The 16159-nt window shown below is 41.5% G+C and overlaps 1 protein-coding gene across 1 annotated transcript in view; it reads left to right on the forward strand.

Moving 5' to 3' along the window:
- The window catches only part of NINJ1 (ninjurin 1), a 32709-nt gene extending 17717 nt beyond the window's left edge, over positions 1–14992 (forward strand). The window contains exons 3-4 of the mRNA XM_090021766.1: positions 2323–2488; positions 9025–14992. Of these exons, the coding sequence (XP_089877892.1) occupies positions 2323–2477 (155 nt within the window). The 3' untranslated portion in view covers positions 2478–2488; positions 9025–14992. The remainder of the gene's footprint in view (positions 1–2322; positions 2489–9024) is intronic.
- The last annotated feature ends 1167 nt before the right edge of the window (positions 14993–16159 follow it).

The following is a 16159-nucleotide window of genomic DNA, read 5'->3' on the forward strand; positions in this document are numbered from 1 at the left end:
GCATTGACTTAATGTTAGGAAGGCAAATGCACATAACTATTACATTTTAAAAACCCACTGGATTACTGTATAAATCGGATTCAACATTTAATATTTATTTTAATGAAAGCTCTATCATTTATCTCCTGGGAGCAGTTTCTTGGGGATTTATATCTTATTCCTGGAGACTCCAGGGCAATCCTGGAGGGTTGGCAACCCTATTTTGAGCCTTTAGCCTACTTTCAAGGCCCATACTTCCTGTCTAAGGCACAAAATTCAGACTGGGTGGATTTTAGTATTTCCATAGTACTACTTTCCATAGTATTTCCATACTAAAATGTGTGGAAAATTGCACATGGCTTCTCCTTTGAAGACATTTGTTTTCAATGCTAATCCTTCAAGGTGGTATGGTAACTATGAGCCCTTCTTAGAAAGTGTGTGGGAGAGGCATTTTGAAATAGTTTGGGCTACATGAAATGATAGTAATCCATTCCCGCTATAATAAAACACCTAAGATTCACTGTACTTAAGAATGGTTTCTAGGTTAATTTCATGTTTAGTACTATAATAACAAAACAAGATTACTGTAATTCTGTTTGGAAACTCTGAACCCTGCCTTAATAGGCAGAGCTGTATTTTCCCATTTTCCAGTCCCCAATTTTGATGAATCTTTAAAATAACAGCTCTGTACAACATGGTGTTTTTGTAATACGTAGGCACTGCTAACCCATTTCCCCCAGCACCCAGCTGGGGAGACTTTTTCTTATGTACTACAAGAATGGGAATTCTGCTTCACTTTTCTGGAGATATCATGTACTCCAGCCATATTCTGGAAATGTTAGAAGGCAAACATGTATGTACAGAACAGAGTGCAGGCATGGTATCCAAAATGAATTTTCAGGCCTGAATATGGCTTTAATCCAAACTGTTTAGACTTAGAGCCAGTGTGGAATGCAGAGTAGCTAGTGTGGTTCAAAGAGTCCTTTCACAGCTGCTCAACTGCTTTGGCTGGCTTGTGAAGTCTCTCACAATGCACTGCTTCTGTGAGCAAAGCTGCAAAATGTGGAATAGGTGCCTAGAAGGCCTTGAAACTGAGGTGGCCAGGACTATGCCAGTATGCACAAAGGTTAAACTGCACCTGGTGTTACAGCAATCACAAATAGGTCAGGAGTTCTTTGCCTTGGTTATTATGCTTAGTAAAATAACCATCCAATTAGTGCACCAGAGCACACATCCATGAGCACAGCTGTGGAGACCTCCAGCCTTTAGAATACTACCAGAGCTTGTTAGATGTAAGATTTTGCTCACCAAATCTGATGCTTATAGCTTACATAACTTTGTAAGAATAAAAATTGGTAGAGGTCTCCAGTAATCTTCTTTCTGAGAGTCTAATCCAAAACTCACTGAAATAAGTGACAGCATTTTTACCACTTGCCAAAAGATTGCATTAGGCTGTAAATTACAATGCTCTTCCTTTATGGTAGACACTGTCAGAGGAAATCTACCTTTCCAGCCATGCTGAGTCATCCCTCCAACTTTCCTGCAGTCCTATACAAACACTCAGGTACTTAATATCATTCACTTTACATTTTCACAGTTTGGGGAAAATGAAGCTTACAACAAGCCTGTGTTACCTCCCATGTTTGTCTATATATCCCTCCTATCAATAGTACAGCTAAGAAAAAGCTGCAAGCAAACAAAGGAAAGAAATTTTTATACTGTTGGTGCTGTCTAAGGTTCTTGCTTGTTTACAAAAAATGAGAAGCAATGTGTGGGCACACCAGTTGATAAAAGGCTTACATACAGAAATCTAAAAGTGAGCTGAGGTTTTTTTGTTGAAGATATGCAGCCTTATTGGCCGTGAGAAATTCTCTCATTGGTATGTTTCTGATAAACACGTTTTTAAAAGTGTAAATAAAGTGAATTTCAAGTTTGCTTTAAATTTACAAAACAGAATTTATCTTTGGAAGAAGCAGGGGTGATGCATGGGGGGGTGCATGCAGGTGTACGTGCACCCCATACACATGTTGGTGCACCCCGTGCAAAAGGGTGGTGCCAACACTGTCCACACTATTGCTGCTTGCCATTGGCCACTGAATTTGGCTCTTGGAGTTAGTGGATATTACATGCTTCTAGTGAGTGAACACGGGCTCCTAGTCTTCTTAGGCTCCACAATATTGCTTGCAATGCTAAATTCTCTTTTTGCACGGTTCATGTGAGTGACACTTAGCATGGTGGTAAAAGAGAAATACTTAGATTTATATCAGAATAGTAAAGAAGCTTTTCACTCTGTCTGTAAGCATGGTTTCAGTGTAAGAATATTTTTGTTGTTTTTCTTTAAAGTCAAATACGACCTTAACAACCCCACAAAACACAACAAGCTGGATGCTCTCAATAACATTGCAACTGGACTGGTGTTCATTATAGTAGTTGTGAATATTTTTATCACTGCGTTTGGAGTACAGAAGCCTGCAACAGAGACATCCTCAAAACAGTAGGTGACAGAAAGGTGAGTTATGGCCCTTTCAAATTCTTTCCTACTGCAGGCCAGTTGCCCTTTCCATATGTGCAACAGGCCACCCACTCCTCACCTGGGCTTTTTTAAAAATAATCAATTTTCAGAGTTCGAACCTTATGCATATACTCTCTATAAAAACCAAGCACATGCTTCACACTAATTTGAAAACAGTTGATTTGAGGGATTATAATTTATGATGTATTAACATTTATAATTTGAAGTGCAAGCAGAGCCTTAGCCTACTACAGAGGCCTTTTCTATATCCCCTCTGTAGAAAATGTAAAGATGATTTCTCAGGAAGAGACATTCTCTATGTTTAGTGCCAATAGTGCCAGGAGAGGCAGTAAAGCTGTAATTCCCTGCCCTTTCTCAAAAGCCTTTTTATTAGGCAGGTCAGCGATCTGATGCAAATGGAATTTTTTCCTATCCTAGTCAGTTAACACAAAAAGACTCAAACTTCATCCAAGTTACTAGCATGATCACACCCTAAGTTTCCTCTAAGGTGTCCTCTGGCTTTCATGAGCATCATGAATTCCTCCTCCCCGCCCTCCCCTGCCAAATACACTTCTTTTCAGTTATAGGCAGCCCAACCCACATACCACAGATATTCTTGTTTGGGACTCCCACACCTTCTTCAGTCTTGCAAGATACCCCTTGCAATTTAAGAAAGGCTCTCTGGACTGAGATCAGACCTTTAGATCACCATACCCCTCACCATCTCCAATATGCTCAACTCCTGATGGAGACTTGAAAGGCAAGGAGTGCAAATAGAAGTGAAGGCATCTTGTCTTAAAAAGCTATGATTTATCAGTCAGCTGCAGTACAACAGGTGGAGACCTTGCATCAGAATGGCTAAACCAAACCCAACCCAACCCAACCCAACCCAAACCAGAGTCCATGTCATCAAGAGGGTCAGACATGAAGATCTGTGTCCCTTTGGGTTGTGTGCTCTATCTGTCTCCCACTCTCCAAGTCAGTTTTACATTGTTGGCTTTCTTTAATCCCTGGCCTTGGCTCCTGTCCTTTACAAGATCACCTGTGATCATGGAGGCTTCCATTGTGCGATTCAGATGTTTTTCCTAGGTAAATTGTACTAATAGTACTCCAGATAATCTCATATGCTTCCTTCTATCAATTGAGTGAACTCTAGAACCACTCTCAGTAACGTGTGTATATTTTTTTTAAAGAAACCTTATCTATTATAAAATACAAAGTCACAGAGTAATTCAAGTCCTGGAGAAAATTCCTTAAAATAAGAACCTTAAAGAGGACAATCTGTTTTGTGTAGCAAAAATAGGGAGGGAGAGGTCACTTGGTAAGTAACACAGGGCCAGGGGGGAGAATGCCAGGCACTAAAGAACTTGTAATCTAGAAAAAAAGAACATGGCAAGAACCAAAAGCTAAAGATGAAGCCAGACTTGGGAACAAGATGCAAATTTCTAACAAAAAGGCAAGTAACACTGGAATGCACTATCAAAGGAAATGGTGGATTCTCTCTCTCTGTAGCTTTATGTTAAGACCAAGGAATGCATTTGAATATCTGCCTAGCTAAATAAGTTATTGAGTTTACAAAAGGGGCAACTGTGGAATGCAAGGGTCTGTTTTATAAACAGGGTATCAGGGATCCAATGATCCATTCTTATCATAATCTCTAAGAACGTATCAATGTATTTCATTTTTAGCAATAGAGAACACTCATATATAGCCTTACCAGCTGTAAAAGTTGTAGTCAGTGCATCCATTTTGGTGTCATCCTTTTTACAAAATAGGGGTTCAAAACATTGCATGTAAAAGCTGTACTGAAAGTACATTTGGGTTGTTAAGATAGTGCAAGCTAAATTCAGGCCTTCTGTGCTTGCATACTCTGCCTGGATAGTTGAGATTTCTATTCTGCAAGAGCCAGAAACAGGAGCCAAGAGAAGTCTCCTAGGTCTAAGACACTACAAATACCCTTCTATTTCAGAACTCTCTCCCTCATTCAGTATGTTTTATAGGCAGGGACAAACAGCATATGACTGCGTAATTTAAATATTGTACCATAAGGCATGCATTCAAAAGAACAACACCTGAACTCCATGCTTTAAAATCTTCTTGAATGTCTGATGTGGTCACCAGCAGAGTTAGAATCAAAGGGCTCCTATACACATGCAGGGAGCCTGCTCTGATGCACTGTAATTCCAGCATGTCAGAGCAGACTCAATTAATTGCGTCTGCTGGAGTGTGAAAATTTACACACTCCAGCAGCCTTCAGCATCATTTGCATCAGCATCCCTATGCTGAAAAATGGCAGTAGAATGCTTTAAACTAAAGCTTGTTTGATGAGCTTTAGCTCAAAGTGCCCTGCCACGATTTTTCAGCGCAGGGATGCTGAAGCATATGACACTCTGGAAACTTTTAATTAGCTCAGCTTTTACACTCCGGGAGCTTTTAATTAAGGTGTCCTGCCCCACGCACATCTCCCACAGCACGTGTATAAAAGCCCATTGACTTTTAAACGGCAGTGAAGTTCTCTGCCACTTTAGCTGAAGGAGTAGGTTGCTGTCCTCTTTTTGGACTTCCCACTAGAAGCGGATGCATCACATTGTCACTGGCTTAAACAGCTTTTTGCTAGATAGCAAAGAATGTTGGGAATCAGAAATGTAAGGTTGTATTCCTGACTCTGAAAGGGATAGTGCTCTAGTAATTACCAGGGGCACAGCCATTCAGAGAATATGTTCATTATGTCTCCTGGAATTACAAATGAATAGGAACGTTGTATGCAAGACAGAGCAGGCACTCATTCCTATCTGCTGGCACTGGGAAGGACTAAGCTGGTAAAGCATGTCTGGTTCAGGCAGCAGACTTTAAGATAGACAGGAGAGTAATAATAATGATAAGCTTAGAAATCACAATGAGGAGGAAAGACTAAAGTAATTGGGCTCATTTTTTCTGCAATAGCACTGTCCAATTTCATAGCAGGTGGGGGCCTCACATGACAGTGGCCATGGGCTCTCAAGAGCCTTCCTGCTATGGGCAGCACACGCCCCCCCCTTCCCTCGCTTCTGCCTGACCAGCTAGTTTACCAGGCCAGCTCCAGCCCTGCTCTGCCCTGAAGATCCTAGCCACTAGGGCAGAAGCAGAAACAGAAACAGAAGCAATGATGGGAGTAGTGACTGGCAGGATTTTGTGGGCCCTGCTTTAACCCTTTGTAAACTACATGCAGCCCAGTTGGACAGTCCTGCTCTAGAAAAAAGGCAGACTGAGTGGAGGGTCATTCAGCAGTCTTCAAATATATTGTGTATATTAAGCTTGTTATAAAGTGGACAGTGATCAAGGTCCTTCTTGGAAAATTGGGGGGGGGGCAAAAAGTCACTTTAATTTGCTGCAAAGAATATACTAGGATGATAATGGATACTGGGGGAAAAACTAAATATTAGAAGCTGAAACACATTTCCTGGGGAAAGTTCTGGAGTCTCTTTCTTTGGAGGTTCTTAAGAACAGGTTAGACAAACATCTGCCAGAAGTGAACTAGGCATACTTCATCCTGCCTCTCAGTGCAGCAGGGTAGAGGAAAGGAACAGGACACCTTTCTGCTACTATATTTGTGATTCATTTTAAAATGCAGTGTTGCCAATTGGATTGATCTGTCATACTACAATTGTCCCAGCTCTGCCAGAAATCATCTGCTCCATGCTTTTAGCTACAACATCTGAAAAAATGGAAGGAATGAAGGGTGGGGAAAATGGTAGTTATTAGTTTCTTAGGGTAGGGTCATGAGACTTGTTCTGCTGTTGGGGCCATGAACTGCATAAAATTAAACATCACTTAGGGAAAGAGCTAAGGCTGTCGTTAAAAATAATGGTCGCCATCTGGAACCCAGCTCAGCACACCTTGTGCTCTAGAGGGAACTTTATAGTTTCTTTAGTCTTGCCCTCCTCTATCTTAAAAGTTGAATAAGAGCTTGAAGCATGCTCAGAGCAGGTTGAATGTTCAGGGACTGGATAACTTGGTAAACACCTGCTGCTGCAGATCATGGATATCTTTAGAACTTCATCAAAGCTAGGTGAACTTTCATAGGGATAGCACAAGGCACATCCTGCCACAGGATTACTTCCCCATAGAAAATAGAAATCCCTAGTTTAGGTTGTAGGCACTAGAGCTCTTCAAATGGACAGCTGAAAACTACCTACTTTTCTTTAGCTCTGTTCTTAGAAGCAACTCCAGCTGATTGAACAGAGTTAAAAAAGAAACAGGAGAAAACCATTGCCCCCTTTCTCCCTGCCCTCCAACACATCCCCCAAAAATTGGGGAGGATCCAAAAATCAGGTATATAAATTTTTAGCTTAAGTGAATGTATTTTTACTGAGTTATAAACAATAAGGGCCTGGCATATGATAGCAAGAACTAGCCAACCTATGTCAATGACTATTTTTCTCTTATTCTCTATGGTTCTGCTCAATTATCTGGTGAAAACTTGGCCATGAATAGGGTGACCATAATAAATTTCAGGGAAATCTTTGGCACATGCCAGCATGCATGCATTGCCCCCCACCCCCTGAAGGCCTCAGGAGGAGGTCAGGCAAGACAGTGTAGCATGCAGACACACCACACCCCGTCCCCTGACCCCGCAGCTCCTAGGAGCAGCAGTCTAGGACTGAGGCTAGGCAGGACTTGATACATGCACACGTCGCAGGAATAGGGCTGGGCAGGACAGTGCAGCCTACAGGCACACCCCCCCCTCCACCCTAACCCTTCCCTCCCCCACTTCCACTCTACTGTGTAAGCAGCTCCACTTGCAGCCCAGCAGAGTCTGTACCAGGCAGCAGCCCACTGGCTGGGATCCCTGGAGAAAATTGAAGCAATGGTCCTGGATTGGCAGGAACCTGCCTGTATATGCCCAGGTCCTGAGTCAGGAGCTGGGCACATGAGCCAGGTTCACACCAATCCAGGACTTTTGCTTCAATTTTCTCCAATGCTTCAAAAAACTGGGACTGTCCCAGCCAATCTAGGACATATAGTTACCCTAGCCATGAAGCATACCTTAAAGGACATTAAGTCCAGGCTACTTTGAACTAGTACATTGGTATCCAAAATCCAGAGCTCAGTCAGCAGCATTTTCTTGTAATCAGGAGCAAAAGCCATCATAAACGTTTCTCTTGATAGCATCGGACAATCTTGTACATAGATTGATTCCAGGCTATTTAGGGCTTTTATAGATTATAACCAGCACCTTAAAATCTGTTCATAAATATGACAATGACTAGTGCATATCATAAAACGTTGGTGTTAAGTGCTTGTTCCATCCAACTACTTGCTTACTGATATCTCCTACATTTTCCAGCTTCTGATTCAGTTTGACTCAACACTGGTTCTTGGGACATACTGGTTTCACAGCCTTGAATATGGTTGCTGTACTCTGCCACAGCTACAAAGCTCAACAATAAACAGTTTATGGAGTCTTGCAGCTGTTAGAGTTTAAGGGACATCTGTTTCCATGCATCATATGCCCATTCTGCTTTAGACAGCATTTATGTGCCAAGCTAGTTTCTGCATCAGCTATTGTGCATTATCCCCTTAAACCTGTAAGAGGAAATTCCTCCCCTACAGCCAGCTTTCTCCCTCTCACCCCTTCCCCATCTAAATGAGACAAAGCTGATTTTACACAGACAACTTTTTTAGTGCCTGGTTTTGTGCAATTCAAGCTGACTCTGCTGACAGACTTCCACGTGACATTTATGCAATAACTTCTTTTCATCGGTTCCTTCAACAAACACAAAATCCAAAGCTTCTGGCCCAAATGAGGCAATTTAAAAAAATGGCTGTCCTCTTGATGGAAGTGAGAGTCTGAGCCTAAATTTTCTGTGGTCTCAGCTTCAGTTTTTAACCATCTGCCTTCTGTCAAATGGAAATCTCAAATGCTGAGAGCAAAAAGAAAAAAAAAAAAAGCCACATTTCTAAAACACCCTGGATTTAGCTCTATTGCATAAACTGTCAATGAAGTTTTAACGTACGTTTCAGTTCATTTTCTGCAATGCAGGCAGAACAATTTAAGGAATCTCAAGTAGAGGATGAAACCAAGAGAGAGGGAGGCTGCTACATACAAGCCCACTCCTGCACAAGGCTCTAGCAGCATGCTCTCACCTGCTTGTGTTCATACATAAGCATGTATCCATCACTGTTGTACCTAGACCTTTGGTTTTCTACCCCAGTCTTGTTAGATGCTTCTGGATGCTGGAGATAGTTCTTTGGATATTTATGCATCTGATTTGACCATTTGCACTTATTGCCTTTCCTAAAAATATCTGTCCGTTTGCATTAGCCTTAATAGATCACTTAAATAGTAAATGTCTTTTCCCCTACAAGTAGGCTTTTAACAAAAATACAATCCCTGGTGGCCAGATGAAGAGTATATGCTGGGAGTGTGGCCAGTGTGGCTTCCTTTTACTGTGCACACGATTCAGGAAGAAATTTCACTGCCTTTGTAAAAGGAACTTGTAAATCCATGCAATTAATTTGTTGATGTTTTTTTTCCCTGCTTTTCATTTCAGAAATCTGAACCGCTGACCTCTCAGCAGATACCCTTCTGCGTTTATCTTGGACCCAAAGAAAATAATCTGAAGAAGTGAAGTTATTCAAGCTATCCTCTTTATTAGTTTTCTTCATTTGACTTTTTTCTGTGCCTGAAATTTTTATCTTTTAAATGTTTAAGGTGTTTAGTTTCTGTTGAAAGCATCAAATATTACAAATCTTAGCACATAGATGCACTCCAAGATTAAGGCAGCTACTTTTCTGCAGAAACCGGTAGTTCTTCAAAGAAATATGCAGCATAACATATTTCAGGGAATGAAGTGATGGTATCCACTTCAGAGACATCTCAGGACTCTTCACTTTCTATGCCTTCTGTTTTCCTGGTGGGCAAGAAGTTGCCAAACATAATTGTTAATTGTTGTCTATTCTGGCAACACTTTCCAAACTTTCTGGACCAGTGGACTGCTTTCAGCCCTCAGAATATTTTGTGGACTACCGTATACTCATGTCATTAAGGTTTTAAGTGAAAAAGCAGGGAAAGGGTATAATTCTTGAACCACTTGCTGTGGCCTCAAGGGAATAACTAAACTATTGAAAATAAGGGCTTCAGTTTTTGGCATAATCACACTGCCTATACCTCACTTTACTGGAATCTAGATATTTGTAATTCACATTGCAGTTATCTTTATGCTGAATCAAGAGGCCACATCTTATTGCCCCTCTGTCAGCTAATTGGAAACTGCTGCCTCCAAGTTAAAAGGAGAGACTATTAGGAACAAAAGATCAACTACAATGCTCAGTTGTCCAGTTTCCCTTAGAAACAGTCATTTGCCCAACTTCTGTCTCTAGATCATAGTTAGTACTTGACAATCTGAGTGAATCTCCTTCCCTATCATGCAACCACAGAAACAGCCCTTTTGCCTAGTTTCTCACCCACATCATACTCTGGTCTGTAAAATATATTATGTACCATTCTAGCCTATTTTGAAAAGTCTGTTAACATGCTACTATACCTAAGCCCAGCTGAGTAACTTAAGAATAGAAGGTGAAATTCATCCATGCACAGAGGGATTTTTCAGGGCACATATGCAATTTAATGTCACATATTAACCCTGAAAAATAGTGTGCATTAACTGAATTTTGCTTGACAGCTTTTTCTGCATGCTCTTGCTTTCGTGAGTATGTGACTAATTTGAGTCCAAAATAGATTTAAGGCGGGGGGGGGAAAAAAAAAGATCTTTATGGTTCATGTAACCTGCTGGCACGGGAAGTAATTTTTCCTGAGTACACACTGCTGCTGGCAGTGATGTGTATTGTAAATACTACCACTAACAAAAGCATTTTAATCCTTTTATTTCTAATCTGTAATACCTGTGAGTAGAAGTTTAGTTTTCTTGTGTTAACTTCTTGTAGATATAAATGTGGATTAATATATCTCCTTTGTCATCACTTTGTTTTAAAATCTCTCTTCTTGTAGCACTATACATAAAATTATTAAGAGAACTGAAGTATGCCGAGTTCTCAAAGAAGCTTTATGAAGAAACGAGCTTTGAGACTTCTCTTGTTTTTTGTAGGTTATGCAAGTATTATCTTCCAGCAGAAAACAAAGCATCAAAAAGTTGATAAGTTTCTACAAATCTAGAATGAACCAACACAGCCATACGAAACATTCTTGTTGCTCTGTTTCTTGTTAAGACTCTTTTCTTAAAAGTCTCTGGTAACACAGAGCAAAGAGATTTTACTGTAGCTTAGAGCAGCTACAAACAGATGCTTACCACAGATTTCCCCAACATTCAATAAGTCATCTGTCAAATAAAAATTAGTCAAAATAATAATAAATAAAACAGATGAAGGAATATCACTGCACTAGAGCAATGTGAAGCTTCGGTCCCCAATGTGATTTGGTGAAGATTCGCCCTGATTCAGTGGCTGCATCTCCAAATCCGAATCGAATCAGGAGACACTTTAATTTCTCCAAATTGATTCGGAGAGATTCAATGATTCGGACATAGACATAGGTTTAAATTTTTTTTTCTACATACCTCAAAGTACCAGATGGCTCATGAATGCCGAGATGCTGGAGCAGGTGCAGTGTCCCACAGGAGTGCAGGGGGCTCCCCAGTGCTCTCGGCAGCAGACCCGGGAGTGGACTAGAAGCACTTCCAGTCCACTTCTGGGTCTGCTGGGGAGCACGCTGGGGCCTGACACCCCCCCATCCCACCCTGGCTTGGCAAGTGGCCCCCCATGGCTGATTGCCAAGCCAGGGGGTAAGGCGCAGGGCCCCCCACCACCCATGAGCTTGGTGGCAGACCAGGAAGTGTACTGGAAGTACATCTGGTCCACTTCTGGGTTTGTCGCCAAGCACACTGGGCCCCCTTTTCCCCCCCAGTGCTTCTGTGGGAGGCTTTATCTGCCCTACCATTGCAGCGTTCACAAGCTGCACCTGGTACCTTGAGGTATGTAGAAAAAACATTTAAAGCTGCATCTATAGCCAAATCGCTGATTCTCTGAATCAGCATCAAATCTTCAGATTTGGATTTGGTTGAATCAAATCAGGGACAGTGAATCAATTAATCGAATCACTGTCCCCGATTCAGGCCAAATCCAAATCGAATACGGCCCATTTTGTACATCCCTACTATGCACCCATGTTATGTAATATTCTAATATTGTATTACAGTGAAACAAGTGCTAAAATAGCACGGCTTTTGATTTTCCCACTGTCAGAGCCAGTATATTTACAAATGGAGCTCTTCAGAACATTACTTTCTTTGTAATCAAATGTCAGACAGTGGCCTGGATATATACTTCTTGAACTTGCCACACACATGAAAGGTAGCAAAATATGGCATTAGACAATGTAGCACGCAAAGACACCCTAAACAAAACTCCATTGCAGGTTCTGAATTGGTTGTAACCCTTTAACTAGGGTTGGGATCCTAATTGTTCCTAATTGTTTCTTATTAAAATTCTCCATGTCATGGTCAAGTGCAACATTCTCCTTTTTGTTCATTAAATACAAGGTTTTTTCATATTCCCGTTTTGGATTCTCATTCAGCTCCCTGCCTCTCAATTGTTCTTTCTGCAATTACAGACCTAATGTAAACTGATACAGCTCGACGACCTGGAAGATGGGATGAAGCGTATCCTCAGCAAGTTTGCAGATGACACCAAGCTGAGCGGGGAGTAGTAGATATGCTGGAGGTCAGGGCTAGGATTCAGAAAGACCTCAACAAATTGGAAGATTGGACCAAAAGGAACCTCATGAGCTTCAATAGGGATAAGTGCAAAGGCCTGTACTTAGGATGGAACAACCCCATGCACAGGTACAGGCTGGAAACTTGCTGGCTAAGCAGCAGCTCTACAGAAAAGGATCTGGGGGTTACAGTGGACTAAGCTGAAGATGAGCCAACAGTGTGCCCTTGTTGCAAAGAAGGCTAACAGCATACTGAGCTACATTAGCTGGAACGCCACCTGCAGATTGAGGGAAGTGACTGCTCTATTCTGCACTGGTGAGATCACATCTGGAGTACTATGTCCAGTTTTGTGTCCCCCTAGTACAGAAAGGATGTGAACAAATTGAAGAGAGCCCAGCAAAGGGCATCAACAGTGGTTAGGGGACTGGGGCACATGATTCTGAGGCGAGGCTGAGGGAACTGGGTTTATTTAGTCTGCAGAAAAGACGACTGAGGGAAGATTTAATAGCAGCCTTCAACTACCTGAAGGCTGGTTACAAAGAGGATGGAGCAAGATTGTTCTCAGTAGTGGCAAATGATAGAACAAGGAGCAACGGTCTCAAGTTGAAGGTTAGATACTAGGAAAAACTTTCACTAGGAGGGTAGTAAAGCACTGGAAGAGGTTATCCGGAGAGGTTGTGGAATCTGCATCCTTGGAGGTTTTTTAGACCTAGCTAGACAAAGCCTTAGCTGGGATGATGTTGTTGGGGATGATCCTGCTTTGAGCAGGGGGTTGGATTAGATGGTCTCCTGACCTCCCTTCCAGCCCTAATTTTCCGCAATTCTAACTCCACTGACTATGCTGGAGTTTCTTCCACTTGCACCACGTTGCGACGTGGCCTAGGCTCCTTAGAATTCCTCCTCCAATATCTCCACTGCTCACACTGACAAACATGGGAAGATGTGTCAGAATTTTGTCTCAGTTAAAACTGGCTAGTGAGATTGTGATGGAGAAGTACAGGGACACATCCTGCTACTCCCATGGGCAGAGCAGGATTTTGAAAGGGAGGAGTGCAACCTCACACCATCCTTTGCTAATGGGGAAGTAGTCTACCAAAGTGGGAGTCTGAGCACCTCAGTTTGGGCCTAGGCTCAGTTGCCTTGGCATGCTCCACAGGAGTCAAGGCAGCAGGTGAGGAAGTGGGAAGCAGCCCCTTCTCTATCCTGCAGTGGGAGGCTCAAGAGGCCCCAGCCCACGTATCCTAACTCTACCCGATGCCTCACCAAGATCTTTCAGCTGATTTTAGTAATGATCTTTATGGTCATGGTAGGTCTGTGATCCCCTAGCCACTGCCAGAAGGGTGCCAGCTGACACCACATTAAATAGAGCCTGAAGAAATCCTCATAGCATCTTCCATAGCATGCTCCCTCATAGCATCTTCCAACCCCCAGCAGCCCCAACAAAGAGTTGAGCCCCTCCTCCCTATACCTGTAGTAGGAATTGAAGGGGGATAAGCCCATATCAGATGATCTCCTCATGGATCTCTTCCTACCTGCTCCTCACAAGATCAGACTTCACTTCACCTTTTTGGCACCCAGGTTTTTCACTCAGCCATTCAGAACACTCCTCTCTACATGACTTGGCCAACTCGGTTTTTCTGCCCTTGGTTTACTCCATATAGTTTTTAGATTCCCAGATTTGTTTTGCTTGTCCCCCTGTTCAGTGCATTTGTATTTCTTTCCAGTCCTTTGCCAATTCATTCCTTTTCAGTTTCCCTCTACTCATTTCTGGATCATCAGTCTCAATGGCTTCAGTGACCTTTTGAAACATGTTTCATGTCATCTTAACTAAACAATCTGATTTTTTTTAAAGGTGCCAAACACCAAGGGCATTACACTTCTATTTTAATGTTTCAAATAAAAAGGACAAGCTTTCATTATAGTGTTTTCACTGTAATTAACTGATAATTGAAAAATCCCTTCAGTCATGCAATCCATGTTTAAGTCACTGAGGCCTTAAAAGCTCATAATTTTTTTTAATCAGGCAAAGCTTCTCCAAGTTACTTTAATTATTTAGGCACATTTAAAAAAATCTTATCCAGTTCGTATTTAAAATCCTAGATTAATCTTTTCTAGCTACAGCAGATAAATGCATAATTTTCTGCCATTCCTAGGTCCACGAAGCTTTTCCTGGTATATCTCCAGAGTCCAACATGGCTTGGCTCCAAGCAGAATTTTCACTTAAAAGCAGATCATCAATAGTGAAGTACCATGAGCTTTTATAGGCCATTGTGGGACTGCAGTTCATTCTAGTTCATCCCCTCACTCCGTGTTTAGTGAAACAGGGGCAGAATGAGTCTCACATGCTACTTTGGCTATTTGCATGAGTAATGTACCTCCTGAATTGAGGTCTGTTTTTTCTTGGACTTCTCAATCCAGTTTTATTTGATTAGGCAGATGATAATGAAAGTATTTATGGGACAAAAACATTTAGGATATATTATCTAAAATCTGTAATTTCCTAGAAGTTGTTCTCAAGCAGACTGGTGTTATCAAATAATCTGACCTGACTACTCTGTCTCTGGTTAAAAATCCCACCCTTGCTCAGATAAACTAAATTAAACCAGCAAGCATGCAAACAAACCCACACAAATCTTTAACTTTGCCACCAAGGGCTGTACAATGTATCATATGCCATATTTCTATTGTTGTGTGTTTGTTAAGACTGGATACAGCTTTGTTTCTGGACAGTCACTGTGAACAAAGCATGGGGAAAAATAGGTCTCTCAATAAATCTTTTTCTTGGTTGGTTTTTCATTGTTATGGCTGTAAATTTTTTAAAGCCATCTTTCACAGCTTATAACAAGAATTATTGTAATAAGGATCTCAATTATCATCCCAACTGTTTGGGAAACAATCATCAGATGAAATTGTAGGTTCCAAACTTTTTGCTGGCTCATAATACCAAAGAACTGGGCAAAACTTTTGGCCTTATTCTGCGGCTCTTCAATGACTGCTACAGCTATGAATTATGTCTAGTCCAGTAATACTACATACTGTACCAAGTAAAGCAGAAGACTTACCACTAGTAATTCTGCTACCATAGAATTCAACCAAGCACCAATAGAACAAGACTACTAGGACTCAGGATCACTTACTATATCCAACACTGTCAAAAATATTATAAATGATGAAACCACTCATTGTTTCGTGATCCTACTGCTCCTTATGGGATGTTCTTGAATGCTAATTTTGTTCTTGTATTTACTTGCATTTATCTTACGCATTGCAGGCAGGGAGACAGCTTCCTGCTGACCACAGAGGGAGAAGACAGAAAGTTTTTCTTTATTGTTTATTCATTTAAGAGAGTGGACCACAGCACACATAAGAAATGCACTCCTGAGGCATGCATCTCAGACAGGAGTATTTTTAAATACAAGATGGACATGAAAACAGTAGAGAAAGGGGAAAACTGAAGAGTGCCAATCCTGGCCAAACTCATGTTACAAAAGTCTTACCTCAGTCTTTTGCCTTTTAGGCATCAAAAAAGCCCAGGGAGGCCAAATGAGATGTAGGTTAAACCGAGAAAGGTATTAGAGAAGGAGATCTGCCAGCCCTAATGATTGTGTCACATTGCCATGCAAAGGAAGTGGGTTCCTTCTACAGTCCTAATGTCTTGCTTCCTGGGGATGAGATGCTGTCAATGTCCTGTCAAAAGTGTAGGAAATGCTGGACGTAATGAAGGAATGCTGCACATTGTGGCATTAGATGCCTTTGTTGTGTGCCCTGCTCTATAGCTAAGCCTATGTCCTCCTCCTCCCAGCCCCTGCCCCTTGACTGGAGACAAAGCTTTCAAAATTAACTCTTCTCATCATTCCCCTTAAAGAAAAGGCCTACAGATTGTAATCTGCACCTTCTCTATAATATTAAAGTTAGCTAGTTAAAAGGTTAATTCTACAGTTTAGTAAAAGATAAACTA

This window comes from Crocodylus siamensis, chromosome 11, assembly GCF_052110815.1.
Source record: "Crocodylus siamensis isolate JL-2025a chromosome 11, ASM5211081v1, whole genome shotgun sequence".
NCBI lineage: Eukaryota > Metazoa > Chordata > Crocodylia > Crocodylidae > Crocodylus > Crocodylus siamensis.